This window comes from Sesamum indicum, linkage group LG2 (genome assembly GCF_026168435.1).
Source record: "Sesamum indicum cultivar Baizhima isolate 11 linkage group LG2, ASM2616843v1, whole genome shotgun sequence".
NCBI classification, from domain to species: Eukaryota; Viridiplantae; Streptophyta; class Magnoliopsida; order Lamiales; family Pedaliaceae; genus Sesamum; species Sesamum indicum.
The window spans coordinates 22639675-22656522 of NC_142658.1; the positions used below are offsets into that span (position 1 = coordinate 22639675).

General features: G+C 36.9%; 3 protein-coding genes and 1 long non-coding RNA gene across 9 annotated transcripts; 2 read left to right on the forward strand and 2 right to left on the reverse strand.

The window, feature by feature from the left end:
• The first annotated feature begins 191 nt into the window (after positions 1–191).
• On the forward strand, positions 192–4997 carry LOC105156637 (anthranilate phosphoribosyltransferase). Of its 2 annotated transcripts, none has more exons than XR_002286638.2 (10): positions 192–525; positions 1164–1646; positions 1768–1925; positions 2197–2280; positions 2372–2424; positions 2947–3028; positions 3339–3446; positions 3562–3783; positions 3891–3976; positions 4543–4596. XR_002286638.2 is itself a non-coding variant. In XM_011072833.3 (10 exons), exons 1-10 carry the CDS (start codon positions 192–194, stop codon positions 4762–4764), a joined length of 1734 nt encoding a protein of 577 aa, XP_011071135.1. In that variant the 3' UTR covers positions 4765–4997. The 2 variants fall into 2 exon arrangements, 1 of the variants encoding a protein (XP_011071135.1); XM_011072833.3 differs by having other exon boundaries at positions 3562–3685; positions 4543–4997.
• Positions 4998–5197: 200 nt separating this feature from the next.
• On the reverse strand, positions 5198–9180 carry PRS3 (phosphoribosyl pyrophosphate (PRPP) synthase 3). The gene is made up of 7 exons (XM_011072834.3): positions 8764–9180; positions 7724–8039; positions 7496–7591; positions 6946–7014; positions 6626–6754; positions 5820–5919; positions 5198–5576 (listed from the first exon to the last, which is right to left on the reverse strand). Exons 1-7 carry the CDS (start codon positions 9093–9095, stop codon positions 5443–5445), a joined length of 1176 nt encoding a protein of 391 aa, XP_011071136.1. The 5' UTR covers positions 9096–9180; the 3' UTR covers positions 5198–5442.
• Positions 9181–10498: 1318 nt separating this feature from the next.
• AOAT2 (alanine-2-oxoglutarate aminotransferase 2) lies at positions 10499–16733 on the forward strand. Of its 5 annotated transcripts, none has more exons than XM_020698958.2 (15): positions 11793–12008; positions 12223–12376; positions 12661–12835; positions 13279–13344; positions 13419–13536; positions 14017–14098; positions 14192–14279; positions 14423–14581; positions 14962–15135; positions 15232–15363; positions 15575–15640; positions 15782–15846; positions 16013–16104; positions 16192–16348; positions 16454–16733. In XM_020698958.2, exons 3-15 carry the CDS (start codon positions 12719–12721, stop codon positions 16581–16583), a joined length of 1446 nt encoding a protein of 481 aa, XP_020554617.2. In that variant the 5' UTR covers positions 11793–12008; positions 12223–12376; positions 12661–12718; the 3' UTR covers positions 16584–16733. The 5 variants fall into 5 exon arrangements, with proteins under 5 accessions (XP_088733780.1, XP_020554617.2, XP_088733779.1 ...); XM_088877653.1 differs by having other exon boundaries at positions 12223–12353; XM_088877654.1 differs by lacking the exon at positions 11793–12008 and adding an exon at positions 10499–10755 and having other exon boundaries at positions 12223–12835.
• On the reverse strand, positions 10565–11514 carry LOC110011600 (uncharacterized). Its single transcript, XR_002286615.2, has 2 exons — positions 10908–11514; positions 10565–10805 (listed from the first exon to the last, which is right to left on the reverse strand). It is a non-coding gene; the product is annotated as an uncharacterized LOC110011600 (long non-coding RNA).
• Positions 16734–16848: the final 115 nt, after the last annotated feature.

A 16848-nucleotide genomic window follows, 5' to 3' on the forward strand; every position in this document is an offset into this window, starting at 1 on the left:
ACGACTTTTTCCTGTCATGATGATATCAACATTCGGCGCATATTTTATTTATATTTTTACTTTTCCTTTTTAAGAGATTCTGTCAAAAAGGAAACAGTGATGACCTTCAACCCACTGCGCTTCTCTCCATTACATTCTGGCGACCTCTCCCAGGCAAAATCCATTCTCCGGCCAAAAAGGGAATATTGGAAATGAAAGCTCTGTTCAAATCAGATACAATTCTATCTCCAATCCCACCCCTGAATATCAATCCCGGAATTCCCCATCGGAAAACCTCCCTCCAATTCCCCCTTGCACTGACAAAACGTATTCGTTTGACAAAAGCTGTTCTAGATTCAGCTGCCATTGACGAAGTGTCCGACATCAGAAACCCGGCCGTTTCGACGTCTTATCGGAACCCGAAGTTGCCGAGGCCCAATCAAACTGTTCTGGAGGCCCAAACCAAGGTCTGCACCGGGCCAACTCAAACCAAGCCTCTTAATGCAGAACAAGCTTTCAAGGTTCTTGACACCATTTTAAAATCAGGTAATTTCCATTTTGTTGGACTTTATCTCAGTTTTCTCTTGATTCTGAGTTGACTTGCTAAAGTAGGCCTTTGGATTTCATCTGGATATGCGGTGTGAAATGTACTAGTTCTCAAGTTAGATCCTTTACCTCATCTTTTTTCGTTCGGATATCATCGGACGTTTTTCTCTGAGTAAGAATGTAATCTTGGACTTCCCGTGGAAGATGGTGAGAAAATAATATTTGTATATTATTTGAAAAAGGTGTTGTACTATGAGAGAATGAAATGTGATAAATGTAACTTTGGTATGAAAAAGGATCAAATTTGCAAGTAAAGTTAATTTTGAAATAGTTTTTTATGGTAGGTAACGTTCTATTGATTTTACAGTCAAAATGTCAAAGCAAATCATAGTTGATCTCTATGATCGTGCTGAGTTAGCAAGCTATGACCAATTTAATCCATGTGCAAAATATATTGAAAACTAACTTGTTTTTGCACCATACAATAATAATAGTTGTTTGAACCTAGTTTTGAGCATAATTAGTAACAAAATATTTTGGGTATAAACATTTAACAATCTTATAGTATGTCTATGAAACATTATAGATTTTTATAGTCTAGTTTGTTGATAAAATATCCTTTTATTTGTTTAAAACAGTTAAGGGAGAGCTCAAAGATGAAGATAAAGTATCCAATGCACAACTCGGGGCATTTTTCGCTGCAATGACAATTCGAGCCAATGCCTTTCCGGAGCCAACTCAATGGAGTGAGGGTGAAAAGAAAGCAATGGCTTATTATTGGCCACACCTAGTACGACTACTACCTCCAGATATAATCTTCTTAGCTGATCCTGAAGGGTCCGTTATGGGAGTCAGCAGTTCAATAGGTCCTCGGTTTGTTGGTAATGGGACTTCCGAGATGAGACTGGTGGGTGCCCTCAGAGAAGTTTTGGCTGGGGGACACCTAGGATACGAGGAGGTGCAGGGTGTTTTAAGAGACGTTCTTCCATTAAGTTTAGAAGACAAGAAATCAGCAGCTGCGAGCGAGTCACTGCTTTCAGCATTTTTGATAGGCCAGCGCATGAACAGGGAAACAGACCGTGAACTGAAAGCTTACTGCCTTGTGTTTGATGATGAACATGGTAATCTCTTCTCTTGTCTTGGCTATTAGATTTTTCTTCATGAGACTGAAATTTCTCGTTTCCAATTTTCATAATCTTCATTGATTTTCATTATTTAGAATTTTCTTATTTCCTCAATCAGGTCCAGCACCTGTTGCTGATGTTAGATCTTTGACCCATTATGGCGAACCTTATGATGGTAACACACGCTACTTCAGGAGCACCCTTTTTGTTGCTGCAGTTAGATCGTGTTATGATGAATCTTGCTTGCTTCATGGTGTGGATTGGATGCCACCCAAGGTCATAATTTAAGCTTCGCTTTTAGGATATGACCACGTTTCGTTTTTGATTAATTGAAGCATTGATATAAGTAGTGCCATAATTGGGTGTCAGATTTCGTATTGTCGACAGATCCAAAATGTTTTTGCTGGTGGGAACTAAACTTAAAAAGGAGCTTCAAATTTTTGACTAATGTAAATGTAGACTTTTTGATGAATCTGTTCTATATAATTCATGGAATGAAAACCTTATATGGACTGATGCTGTTAGTTCGAAACTGTGTTATATTCAGGGAGGCATTACAGAAGAACAAATGCTGAAGTTCATGGGTGCAAACACGTACTTAACCCCAGTGCAGGCAAAACTGCTGCTTGAGGTTTTCTCTTAAACCCAACCCCCCACTAGTGTGAGCAGGTACATGCTTAAGGACATCTTGCCAATTTGATGCATTGAATTTTTTTCTTCAGGATGAGGAGGTTGGTTTTGCTTACATAAGTCAACGAGAAGCCCAGCCATCTCTGTACGGCAATCTGACCAATTACATCTATTTTTTTATATGTATTATTGATCACCTTACAAATCTCTTAGAAATATTACTGTTCTAGAGTTCCCGTTAACAAAAGAATCTGTGAATTATTTTCTGAATTCGGAATGGTAATTGTGACATGCTGTAGCTCTAATGCCACGTGTCTGCAGTCTTCGCAAAATTGTGAAGTGTGTACTCTTTTTAGTTTTTGGAATGATAGAGAATGACGAAATTACTGTCAACTGATTGAGACATTTGCGACGTTGTGTTTGTCATGATAGAAATATGATGGATACAAAATTATCCATCGCAGAAGTAGTTCTATCTGACTAATCATTTTCAGTTTCCATTCCTGCTGCTATGAATAAAAGTTGTCTTTCTCTTAATGTTCTGCACTGCATATAGCCCATGGTGCTCATGCCTCTCACAGGCCAATCTGTTCTCAAAATTGAGGATAGATTATCTGTTTATTATACCTGATTATAGGTATATGTATATAACACACACCTTTAACAGATACTCATTGATCGGGGTGAGGGAACATATAAAGAAACGTCCCCCACTTGCAACGACAGAGAAAGTCCAGCAATTTGTAAGGGTAAGCCTCTTATGATAACTGCTGATTATTAATTTGTGTGTTGGTGCTTGTGTACTCATTTTAAGTGGTAACAAGCGAGAACTTATGCTAAAAGTAAATTTGAAGAACATTTATCTTGTGCATACACCCTGTGGCATAGGGTTTCTCCTCCCATAAAGCTATTTAAGGAGGTGGCTGCTTAACTCCACTTCGGTTGCATACATATTTATCAGTGCCCTTGCTTAAACATGAATATTTTCTTATTATCGCTTACTCTGATATCAATTGATTGTCACTATTGTTTGTTCCCTGATTGCTTATTTCTCTTTAGGCTAAGGGTAAGGAAGCTATTGTTGCTGGATTTTATCATGAAGGTTATGAGGAGTCACTTCTGATGCTAATGAGAAGAAGAGGTGTTCAATCAGGCTTGGTGGTGAAGGTACTAAACTGATAAGGCACTTCAACTTGGTTATATGATGATAACTTAACTTTGATTGTGTTGTTTGCGAGATGAGTGATCAGGATGTATATCATCTTCTGATTTATGAATTTAGGGTGAGGAAGGCGCTCTATCGATGACTACAAGATTGAGATCGCCAAATGCATCCAAAGGACTGCCTGTTAATTACTGTTCAGGTTTCCGCTCGCTGGATGTTATACCTACTCAAGCAGTGGATGGTGTGTATTTTTTGCTGATCCGAATTTCTAGATGTTGTGATTTCTTTATTAGGCTGCTTTTCATGTGAGTTCTAGGCCTATCTTTAGAAAAAATGACGGTAAGTAGCTTCTTCAGGCGTAATCACTGAAGTTATAGTTGTTACTTTAAGAAGCAAATTAATTCTATTAACTGATTTCATCACATGCTTTTAATTTAATGTCATAGGAGTATCACGTGAGAGTTACAATATTGTTGTGAATGCGATGGACTATGGTTTTGAACCATCTGATACTCCAAGAACTGATAGATCTGTAAGTCCGCAAATTCTCCCCCCTTCCCTCCCTCCCTTCCTCTCTCTCTCTCTCTTTTGTTTTTTCATTTATCCGTACAAGTTGGGCATAAGCATCATATTTCAATAAAAAAGGATAGAGGCTTTCTTTTTTAAACTGCTGAGTTCAGCCAATTTCAGTATGATATCAGAACTTGATGTCATATGGTCTTGGAGAAACTAAATTGAATTGCCACTCTCAAGTTGTGGGATTTTCTCGTTGTGTTAGCTGGCTAGCCATGTGTGTACCGTACGCAAATCTGCTTGCTCAGCTATTTCATTTAGCAGAATATAGCTCTGAAGCTGCTATAAAGATGTTGTATCTTTCTCTTCTCCTCTGTCCTCATTGTACAATTTGTAAGGTTACGGTGATGGCTTATTTGCATCTAAATTCTGTATTATGTCCATGGTAAATCTGGGATTAAGTCGCCAAGCTAATGCTATGATTTCGGATTAGGACCATGACAAAAAATATTTTTTTTCTTAATCCTTCAATAACCAGATTATTATCCAACTGCTTACAATTTCTTGTTTCCTCAATTAATGCAGGTTACAAGGAATATAGAGTTAGGTTTAGCAGCCCTTCGTGGTGAGAAGGGTCCAGCATATGATCGAATCGTCTTAAATGCTGGAATGGTTGATCACTTGCTAGGATGTGATGGTGCTGAAGATATATCTGCAGCCATGGATAGAGCCAGAGAGGCTATTGACAGTGGCAAGGCCCTTAATAGGCTCTTAAGCTACATAAAGAAGTCTAACAGAGTGATATGAAAGTGTTATAGTGTAGTTTATACTTGTTTGGGTAAGCTATAAACCATCTTCAGGTTTTTCTGGGTTTAAGAATTCTTTATTCTTTTAATTTTATTTCACAAGTGGGAAAAAAGAAGAGAAAGCTTTAGCAGCTCCTGTGATTTGGATGGGTCTGCTCAAAATTGAGATAGATGCTTTTGTCTTGTACAAATGAATGTACGGCTATGCTAATAAAATCTGAAAATTGAAACTTCTGTTTGGTAGTTAATAAATTAATCTTGTTGTAACTTTATATGGTTAGATAAACTAATTTTACATGTGTGTTCTTTGACCTGCTTACATATACCCACAAAGCAAAATGCAAATATGTTAATACGGAGTTTCATATCAACTAAATAGAACAATTCAAAAATAAACTATCAGAAAAGAACTCCACAACAAAAAGGCACCTGCGTCCGTTTAAATATTTTCAAGAAATTGATTTTGAGGAACATCTCCAGAACCATCCTACAAATGAATCAAACGCATCTAATGACATTTGAGCACTATTCTATAACAGAAAGTTTAGTCTGCCTTAGCTGTCGTCAGTAACTCTATAAGCCTTCTCACTCTTCAGAAAAACAGGAGATCAAATAAAATACAACCCAAGAAACAAGAAAAGGCAAGAATAGTTTCACAACAAAACTTTTTGGATCACTATCAAATCTGGAGTGCCGATGCTATAGCAGCAGCGAGACTTATGATTTCAAATGGAGCCTTTTGTTTCACCTGCTTCACTGTTGCTGGGCATGAGTCTGTGATCCAGAAGTAAGTCATCCCGTTCTCAGGGTTCCCTGAAAGTTTCAAGTTCAACCCACAGTGATTATAAGAAATGTGAATTTCTATAAGCTAATCGCAAGGAGCTCGCTAGAATGTTTATAAGTACATAATTCGACTTATTATTATTGTAAGGGAAAGAGCTTTGCAACAGCACAAGGCAGATAATGTATGGGTTAGAAAAGCATACGTTACAAGTAACAGCCTTGGCTTATGATAGGAAATGTGAAAACAAACTGAAATAAATGGCAGGGGCTTACCTCCTTTGTCATGTTTAAACCGCTCCCAAGACTTATTTGGGAAAATGCCATGTGTCACGTAGGCACTTATTTTTGCAGCTCCATGTTTGGCCAACACTTTCTGAAAGACCAACAGAGAGAGGTATGACATTCCAAAGTAAAGAACTAAAGTCGTTACTTAAAGCGACGATTTGGTAGAAATCTATGCACTGTGGTATGCCGAACAAACACTGTGTTCATAGTGAAAAGTGTTTAACTGAGAGAACCGAATTTGCTCAACTGTGCAGAAATTGTTTAATGGCATAGAAGGAGATAGCCAAGAAAAACAGAAGATATTAACATATTTCGGAGTGACAAGCATGAAGCTGTTCAACCAGAGGAAATTTCCCTTCAGACCCAAGAGGTGGATCAAATGCCGGATGAGGGGACGACGTGTGTCATGTTCCATGTTCAAATGAACCAGTATTCACATGCAACATTTCTGGTATTCAGTACTTGATCTAGCAACATAGACACTTTCAGTAAAGAAGACTCCTTAAATTTTCAGAGGGAATCCACCTACCTTCGTTAAGATGGTTAGCGGCAAGAGTTAGAAAAGAAGTCACGGATATAGAATGAACTAAAACATTTGCAGCCAAGCGCATGAGGTTAACATGTTACAACTTTCTCTATAGCTAATATGGTTAACAACAATAATTTATTTTCTCTTCATTCTCTGAAAAAATTTCTTCTTTGGAATACCATATCAAGAATACTTATCCAACATGGTAAAATATCCCAATAGATGATGCTGATTTCGTGTGGATGGAAAACTTGTACCATCTTACCTGACACTCTAACAGTGTGCCACCTGACTGGACAAGGTCATCCACTATCACGACATGACGTCCCTTAGGGTCACCCTCCTTAAGTCTTACAATTCGTTGATCACCTTCCCTCACTTTTGCACAGACGATCTGCACAACAAATTAAGCAAGCAAGTTAGCCAATTTAGTGCATCATAGTTGCAGATACTAGAAAGTGGAACTCAGTAATGGCGGAATCTGTGTGATAACGGATGTGCAAAATAAGGACAGGTCAACATTTATTTTTCCACAAAGTTCGATGAATTGCTCGAAGTTCCACTCTTCCACAAAAAGAGTAGTACCATTGGGAAGTGCTGCAGCTGTTTGTGAAACCTCTTCCATGCACCATCATCTGGAAAGGCTATTGATATCTGGACAGAGGAAAGAACTGGCAACTTTCAGAAAGAAAAAAAAAAACAATACTTGATTTCATCTACTAATTAGGTGGCTACTGGTTTACAAAATCTATATCTAACAAAATCGGTTTTGCTCTCGAGTATGAACGAATGGTAGTGAAGCATAAGACATACCACAGAAGAACATATGTCAGAAAATTAAATGTAATTTAAAAAAATAAAAATTAAAAAAGAGAAGTAGTAGAAGAAGATGTCCCAAAGTTAAGTTCTTACCGGAGGCATCCATTACCCTTGAATTTGCACAAATCATTTAGCGTTAGCTTTTCTGAAGACCTTGGATGATAAAAAAGACCTCACGCAAAGTTTCAATATATAATGGCAAGGATGCCCCTCAATTTCATGAACACATAAACTTTATTGAAACCACTTTGTGCATAAGTTACTCAGAAGTGGTGGAAAGCTTGACTTGATCCAAGAAAACAAGAAGAAATGTTACATTGTCAGAGTCAGGGAGCTGTTGTAGCCTTTGCAAGAGCAGCGGTATACCACTTTCAAAGCACGGTAAAATGTTATCACCAAAGTAGAATCTTTCCTGCAAGATGAAGAAAGAGTGTGGTATGCTACACATGAATTACATATAAAACAAAGGGTTGAAAGTAGAAGTTGAAACAACAAACAGCATGAAGCACGCACTGACTCACCACAAAAACATTTGCATACCCACCTGTAAGGCATGGATATCGAAAATTACTAAACTGGTGGGTCCCCCTCTAGATATTGGAATATTTGACAAGATCCTGGCAAGTGTGAAAGCTGTGGCAACATCTCCTTCATCCTCCATCCGCTCAGAAGTGCCCGTAGGGAAAAATGGCAGGACAAGTGTGAAGGATGAAACAAAAAGCTTTGGCAGAGCATAGATGACAGACAACTGCTCAAAGATAACTCCAGGAGAACTGAATGAAGCAAGGAAAGCTACATGTTGTCCCCGAACTCCTTGAGCATTGGATATAAATAAGTTTGGAAATCCATCTTCAAATGTCCTGATAGATTAAAAATTATCAAATAAGTCAACCACATGCAACACTAACCTTACGGCTCCTTCAGATACTGGATTCTTGGTGGAAAAGGAATTGGAAAATATGTGAATAACCTTTCTCCCACACACTGTCATTAATAAGATGAGCAAATGTCTACTCTGTTCAACTGCATTAGCTTCTAGGTTGGCTCTGTGTTCTTTCTCCAGAATCCCAAATTATGTAAGTCCAATAGCACTTGCAAATTTTCTCAAATCATTCATCACTCTCCTTCTAATTTCTAGATTAATCAAGTAAAACAGAACCGAGAACCATTGAACTGGTATTTAATTAAGTGATATTTGGAAAAGAACAAATAAACAGAGGTTGAATTTCTTCCTCTTACTGATGTTCCCCTTCTCTTTTTACCTATAACTAAAAGGACCTTCATAGAGGACGAAATTCTATGTCTGCATTGTTTTCTTATCCATACCGACGGCCATGTCCCAAGCTTGACACACGTTTAGTGCAATAGAACGTCCATTTTCTTTGCGTAAAAGCATTACCTGAATTTGACTCAATCATCATCAAGACAATAGAAAGCAACCACTTTTTGCAATCAAAAGTTCAAATTTTCCTATATATTACACCATCAAAAAGAGCATGATCCCATTTCACAACACGCACTAAAACTAGTCTAAGAGAAAACACAAAAAGAATCTGTCTTTCCACATAAACTGGCAAGAGGTACCTCCAACTAATGCTGCGAAGCTCAATGGCGTCGGACTCGGCAGCAATTCTTTCGGCGAGATCCTTCATTTCGGAGCAGTAAAACAGACAAATCCTTTTCGAATTCTTGAGCGAAGAATCCAAAGGCAAAGCCATTGGCGTGGAATTTGGGGGTTTGAGGATGATGTGAATTGGGTCGGTGGAAGATACGCAGTCAATGGTCCACTTCTGAGGAGGCGGAGAAGAATTCTTGAGCTCGCATTGAATTCTATTTCTGAAGATGGGATTTCGGGACTTGTTGGGTGTTTTGGAGGAGGATGAAGGGAGAGGCTGGGACGGCGGAATGGCTGACATCGGGGTGTGTTTACTGCGGCTCCGCCGCTAGACAAGGGGAGTAGTTGGAGTCAGTTTTGAGACAGTGGCTTTCTGATTTTTATGCTTCGTCTACGTCTACTTTGTGTTTGGAATACAACACGTGCTAATCAGCAGCTATATTACATATTTCTCCTTAAATATTTGGATAATTACATATTTCTCTACCAGATTTTACTTAATTATATGTATATGTTTTTATAATTTAAAAGTTTAGATATAATATATTAAATATTATTTATGTTTAATTAAATAGATTTTTTTTCTTTATCAAAATACCCATATAAAGATGAAAATATACCTCCTCATATATAATATCATATGAAATTGTATAAAGACTGTTTAATTAGGAAAAAATTATTTGATCTCGATAATACGTTAATCCATAAATATTTTTTATCAAGTTTTTTGCTAATACCGATGAATTTTGACAAGCAGATGACTTATATTCGTTAAACAAAATTAATTTTAAGAATGTTAAATATAATTTTTTAAAATATAACGTGGTACCAAATCTGGTGGCAAGGCAATATAATTATTCTAAATATTTTAGAAAAAAGTAATAAATATCTTATCCATAACTATAAATCCAAATTTCATGAATCTCAATATTTTATGATAGAATCCACTAATTTAAGAGGTTTCCGGTCAAACTTACTGTAATTATATTTGATTTAATGAATTTGAAGTTTTTAATAATATTTTTTTATTTAGTTAGATAAATTTTATTTAAAAATATTAATAATTGTTATATTCTTTTGATAAAGAGTATTTTTTTTAAAAAAAAAATCCAGAATCTTTCACTGATTCAAAATTTTCAATTCAAACGTTGTACAAAATAATTGAAAAGCTGATTAAATTAAGTGTAATAATGTTTGTTCATACTTGCTATAAATATAGAGAGAATGTGAATTTTTGCCAAACCAATCAAAACTCCACATATTAAGATGTTTTAAATTTAAATGTCAATACTATGGAATGTTCCTCTTATAAAAAATTGGTTTTCGCAATGAGAGATATTAAATTTAAATCTTATTTGTTCATAATTTTCAGGGTTAATTATATTTAGATTTTTTTTAAAAAATAAAATTAGATTTTTCTCAAAAAAATTAAAATCACCCTTACATCCCTTTAAAAATTATCAGTTTACATTTGGCTTTTTTTCATTAGAATTTTGATAAAATATGCTAATTTTAGAAAAAAAAAAAAAGTTATATAAATTTCTGATTTTATCCATTATTTAACATCTCAGGTAATAATTTTCATACTATATATACTCTTGAGTGTAATGTTATGTTTGTCTCTTTTTCATTTTACTATTTTTTTATTCATTATAATTCTTTTTATAAATATTCTCAAAGTTTTTGGATTTAAATAATAATTGTTTACATTTGAGAAGAAAGCATACAAGAAGAGACCAACAGTAACATAGAGACGCGCAAGAATCAGAATTTAGAATGAATGGGTACTTTTTGCGACAGTATATTTTGCGCATACAACCACCAACAATTATTATAAGTATAAGAAGGCTTCTTCCATCACCAAAGCTTTACTTCCGTGGCGGCGATTGGCTGTATCGTGGCGGAGGTGGGGCGGGAGCCGCCTGTCTGAGGCTTACAGCAGCGGACGACGGCTCTTTAAAGTATGTGAAACGCTCCCCATAATCACTACGTAGTTTCCTGGATTTGCCACCTTCATCACACATTTAAAACGAAATTAAGAAAAATAAAACTGTTGCATATAAAAATCTTGGTCCTGTGTTAAACTGTTTGGGACGGATTTAGGGACGCTTACCTAAAGGGGAAGAGGCTGAAATAACAGGGAAACAATCAAGTATAAAAAGGGCAATCAAGAACGCCGCCAGTAGCTGTGCTGCCACACTGGTTTTAGCCATTGCGAAAAATCTTGCAAGATTATCAATTTCGCACACAGAAACCGTGGCTATAAATAGGGAGAAAAGTCGACCCTTTTTGCAGCAGTTTGAGTCAGTTGAATAATATTTTTTTGATGGTGTGAATCTGAAATGGGATACTGGTGTGAATGTGATGTAATTAAGTGGCTAAGCATTGGGTTTAATTGATTTGTATATGGTTGCGGCTTGACTCTCAAATATATTAATGGAATGGTACTATCCTGGTGTGAAACTCAGGCATGTGAGTCTTGGAACAACATAGCACAAAGTTAAATATTTTTAAGATTTCAACACACAATGAAATTTTTATACTTGTGAGATTTTGAGACATGAATCTTGTAAGATCTGGTTGAGATTAGTGGTAATATTTTAGTACATCAGTCGTTATCTTGATCCATTGGGATGCATCCTCCCACTCTCCGGTCTCCACCTACATTGTGTTTTTTCAATTTTTATTTGTTCAAATGGGAAGACAAAATAATTTCGAATTCAACCGCGTCGTGTTTAGATCCATGAATACGAAGATAACGAATTTCAAATTTCTAACAACAAATTCTTGTAATTATTTGTTGATGGACTTCAAATTCTTTTCATACAAAGTCGTTTTATTAACTTGACGATGACTCGTCATAAAGTTCATAGAAAGAGGACAGACATTGATGCAGTTTGATCCACTAATGTATATCTACGACCAAGAAGTAGTGACAATGAAGCAGCACTCTTGTCTCATTCTGACTCCGCTGCTTTATCCAAACTCCAAATAAGGCCCAAAAATTCCATGAAATCCATCCAGCCCATCTTCACTTCAGTGGCTGTGGTGTTGCCTCGGAATTCATTGTCTTCCCACGTTGCCACATATGCAAAATTCCCAAAAAGATGTAATCTTTTTTTTATTCTAACTGACATATTCAGACATAAACAATATAGTTCCAACTGAGTGGCCAGCTTCTGAACTGAAACTGAGGGCTGCTTTGGGTTCCAAGGTAATGGGCGATTAGGTGGTGTTCATTTAGGAAGCTTAATTGTCTCAGTTTTGATGAAATATTGATTCTTCTCCTCATTTTTCTTGATTTCTGCTGTGGTTTCTCTGAAATAGTTTCTGGGTTTTGCTTAGAACTAGAGAGTTTCAACTGATCGTTGAGTTCTAAATTTGCTTCTTCGTAGTGATCATAAGACTTCTGTTTTGTCAACTTTCAGGTATTCCGCTGTTTGTCTGCGTTTTTGGATGAAGTCCTTGTGGAATGGCATGATGCTTAGGAACTTATTACGGAACTGCTCGTTTCTTTTCAAACTTACTTGATTTTAATGCGTCATGAATTGACTTCCGGGCACGCATGCTTACTCAATCTTGGTGGAAAATTCTTACAGTTTTAGTCCTGATTTCAGAATGTAGACTTTTTGTTGGATGTTTGTGCCACCGCATGCACTCCTGACCTTTTATCTTCTGTATAGAAAATACATGCTCTAAACTTCACACTCCGACCTCCAGTCTCATGTGTATTATTGATGAATCATTTCTTTACTTGCAGTTTGATATTAGTTTCTTCTACAGTACTGATTTGTCCTTTGATTTCTCAATATGTGACGCTCTTGATTCACTAACCGAACATATAAATTTCTCTTGATTATTCTCAGGTGCGGAGCAAATTAATTTCTCCAACTTGTCCAGAATTAGGATAAAACATACTTCATCATGTCATCCAAATCATTAGATTATGAGAACTTGAATGAAAATGTCAAGAAATGTCAGTATGCTGTCCGAGGAGAGCTATATCTTCGAGCTTCTGAGCTTCAGAAAGAAGGGAAGAAGGTATGTTTGGCTGAGTAAGGAACAAAATGCACATCTCACGCAATATTCTCCAGATAGATTCCTGAAGTTAATTGAATGAAGGCCTATTCTATTAAAGAGGGCCAGTAATCAGCTATCTCATTTTACAGAAAATATGTCTTACTCTGTTATGCTTGTTTCCCGTGGAGCAGTGTAATGCCAAGAAGTAATACATTTGGACTTGTATGCTAATTGATATTTGAACTAACAAATTACCAGAGTATGGTTGTTAATGCTTGCAAATATTCATCAATATTTCCAACTTAAACCAATAAGCTATACAGTTCTCCAGTAGGTAAGAAGAGGCTTCTATATATACTAGCGTTAAAGCACTTAGCACAGAGGATTCACCGACCGACACAGTACATACAATAATTCTTCAATGCCTGTTTTTCCTATTCTTATCATTCTGTAAATTACTGCAGATTATCTTCACTAATGTTGGGAATCCTCATGCTCTGGGACAGAAACCTCTGACCTTTCCTCGCCAGGTTTTAACTATAACTTGTCTTTTTAGCATAAATTCTTTTGTAGTTTGTTTACTCTAAGAGAAATGACGTGGCAGGTGGTTGCTCTCTGCCAAGCTCCATTCCTGATGGATGATCCTAATGTCGGAACTTTATTTCCTGCTGATGCCATTGCAAGAGCTAAACATTATCTTTCTATGACTTCAGGGGGTCTAGGTATCATTTTTAACAAAATTTAGTTTTCTTCCTGTAATAGCATCATTATAAAGTTATACCAAGAGAAAGGAGTGGCTTCTCTCTATCCTTTTATAGCTTATATAATCAACTAATATGAGCTGTTGAATCCAAAACATGAATCTCAATGATGCAGGCCATGATTGGTAGTCTCTGCGGTAACCCTGCCCTCTTCTTTATTGTGCATATATAAGTGAACCCACTAAATGTTGGATATACATAAACTGATGCCTTTAACGTATCATGCATTAGACGTTTTAGTTTTGTTGTAGTTGTCTAGTTTGCCATATTACATATCTGTTGTCAAAATTTAATTCATTATGTTTTGTGATTGCTTTTTGGTTCAAGTCACTCCAGTAACAGCTAATTTGGTTATTGGCTGATACACATTCCTCTTGCACTGTCTGAAAACAGAAGATTCAACATGAAGTAAAGCCCAAAAACTTGTTTATAATTGAACAGGTGCTTACAGTGATTCACGTGGCCTTCCCGGAATTCGGAAAGAAGTTGCAGAGTTCATTGAGAGACGTGATGGATATCCAAGGTTTATAACGCTTGAATGATGCTGTTGTTGAGGGTGTTAGTTCGTAGAATGATTCTCAAATTAATTATATTAATTTTTTCGTGTTGATGGCAGCGATCCGGAACTCATTTTTCTAACAGATGGTGCCAGCAAAGGTGTGATGCAGATCTTAAACAGTATCATACGTGGTGCCCATGATGGGGTAAATTTATCCGTCTTGTGTATAATCGTCATTGGTGCTTTGGTCCCAATTGTTTCCACTTTACAGTAGCTCGCAATAGCAGGCTTTCTAAATCTCTGCTTTTGTTTTCTGTTGTACTTTGATAATCTTTGTTTTGTTGCCAGATATTGGTCCCTGTTCCACAATATCCACTTTACTCAGCCACTATATCTTTACTTGGTGGCTCTTTAGTGCCTTATTATCTTGAAGAGACTGCAAATTGGGGTCTTGATATCGGTAACCTTCGTCAATCAGTTACTCAGGCTCGTTCTCAAGGAATAACGGTAAGCAATTCTTTTGTTTTTGCTTCTGAATGATAATGTATGGGTGCTGGTGTTGTTCACATTTTAACATGAAACCTATTAAAAACAGTGAACCAAGTTTGGCATTACCTGATTGACTGGTGAACTTTTGAGTGACTTGATTGCAAACTCATCAGTAGTTTTGGCATTCAACCTGATATCATTGGGCATATTTTATCAACCATGGTGCAGATAGCCGTCTAGTTCTGTCAACATGCATAAAACATAGAACTGTTTATCTATCTAAATCTCAAATCAGAGAAGTTTGCTTTCTTCATAATTCATAACCGTCATGCAATACTTGCCAGATTTCTGTATTGAATGCACTTGTTATTTTCATTTGTCTTTGCATTTGTGATAAGGTACGAGCCATGGTGATAATAAACCCTGGAAACCCTACTGGCCAGTGTCTTAGTGAAGCAAATCTTAAAGAAGTACTGAAATTTTGCTATGAAAACAATCTGGTTTTGCTTGGTGATGAAGTTTATCAGCAAAATATTTACCAAGACGAGCGCCCCTTCATAAGTGCAAGGAAGGTATGCATATTCTGATGATATGATTATGAAACTGCCAGATAATTTTTTGCATCTCCCAAACACTGAGAGCTGCTTTATCATCTAAACATTCGAAAGGTTCTGATGGACATGGGGCCACCCATAAGCAAGGAGGTCCAGCTTGTCTCATTCCACACTGTCTCAAAAGGTTATTGGGGAGAATGTGGGCAACGCGGTGGATACTTTGAGATGACCAATATTTCTCCACAGGTTTGTGTTGCTATTGATTTTACGCATGGTTCTCCTGTTAGATTCTGACCTCTACAAATGCTGGAATTTGTAGAAATACTCTTCAATGCAATTCCCTTTATGCTCTTGTATGTTCATGATAGAACTTGGATCTTGATCAATGGCTTTCTCTGGGCTTATATATCACTTTTATTACAATTACTTTCTTTGTCATGGTTGTTATATGTTGCAGACAGTGGAGGAAATATACAAGGTTGCTTCCATCTCCCTGAGTCCAAATGTTCCTGGACAAATATTTGTAAGTCGCTTATATATGCTATACGTTGTGGTTGCTATATGGGCAACCTCTTCTTTGAACATATGGTGGTGAAAATGGTTGAGATCATATTCCTGTTTAGGCTTAAAAGATGACCCAAAATGTCGTCCTTCCCATTTGCAGATGGGACTTATGGTCAGCCCTCCCAAACCCGGAGATATATCATATGAGAGATATGTTAGAGAAAGGTAGGACTGCTTAAATCTATTCTTGTAACTGAATGTGGGATTTATCTTCTACATTCCGTAGTTCCAACACACGATTCCCCTGCCGTACCTACAGTTGCACAACAGGGCACCCAGTTGTAATTCCTTCAGAGTACTTAAGAATTGCTTCGCTTCATTTTCTTTGCAGCAAAGGAATCCTAGAGTCATTGAGGCGGAGAGCGCGAATAATGACGGATGGATTTAACTGCTGCAGAAATGTGGTTTGCAATTTCACTGAAGGTATATATATCACTCTCTACATAGGCCCTGACACTTATCTCAATACTTATGCATGCATATCTTGCATTGACAAGAAAATGGTTTCAGGTGCTATGTATTCTTTCCCTCAAATACGCCTACCTCTAAAAGTAATGGAGGCTGCAAAAAGGGCTGGAAAAGTAGCTGATGTTTTCTACTGTCTTAAGCTGCTAGAGGCCACCGGAATTTCCACCGTCCCAGGTTCAGGCTTTGGTCAGAAAGAAGGGTACGAGCATACTACAACACTTCGATCTCTTTCAAGACATTTACGTGCTTTACTAAGATAAAATCGAGTCATAGGATGATACTAATGGATTACATTTAAGTGTAGGGTGTTCCATCTGAGAACCACCATCTTACCAGCTGAGGAAGATATGCCTGCCATTATGGCCAGTTTCAAGAAATTCAACGACGAATTCATGGAGCAATATGAAGACAACGGGGGCTATTCAAGGATGTAAAAGAAATGGTGAAACATCCACATGTATATTGTTTGATAATCTACTTTCTGCACAAAAATTATCACAGGCTACTTTAATCTATCTTTCTTTCACTTTGATGTAATAAAACGGAGAGATACAAATGCCAAGTCATTTTTTAGAAATAGGTTAGATCACTATCCACAGGCTAAAAGCAGGAGAAAGTACCCTACTGAAAGAATCAATGGCTTTAAAAGAAGAATCTCAAGATTTATTAGTCTTTATTCTTGGGTTAGGTTGTCTGGAT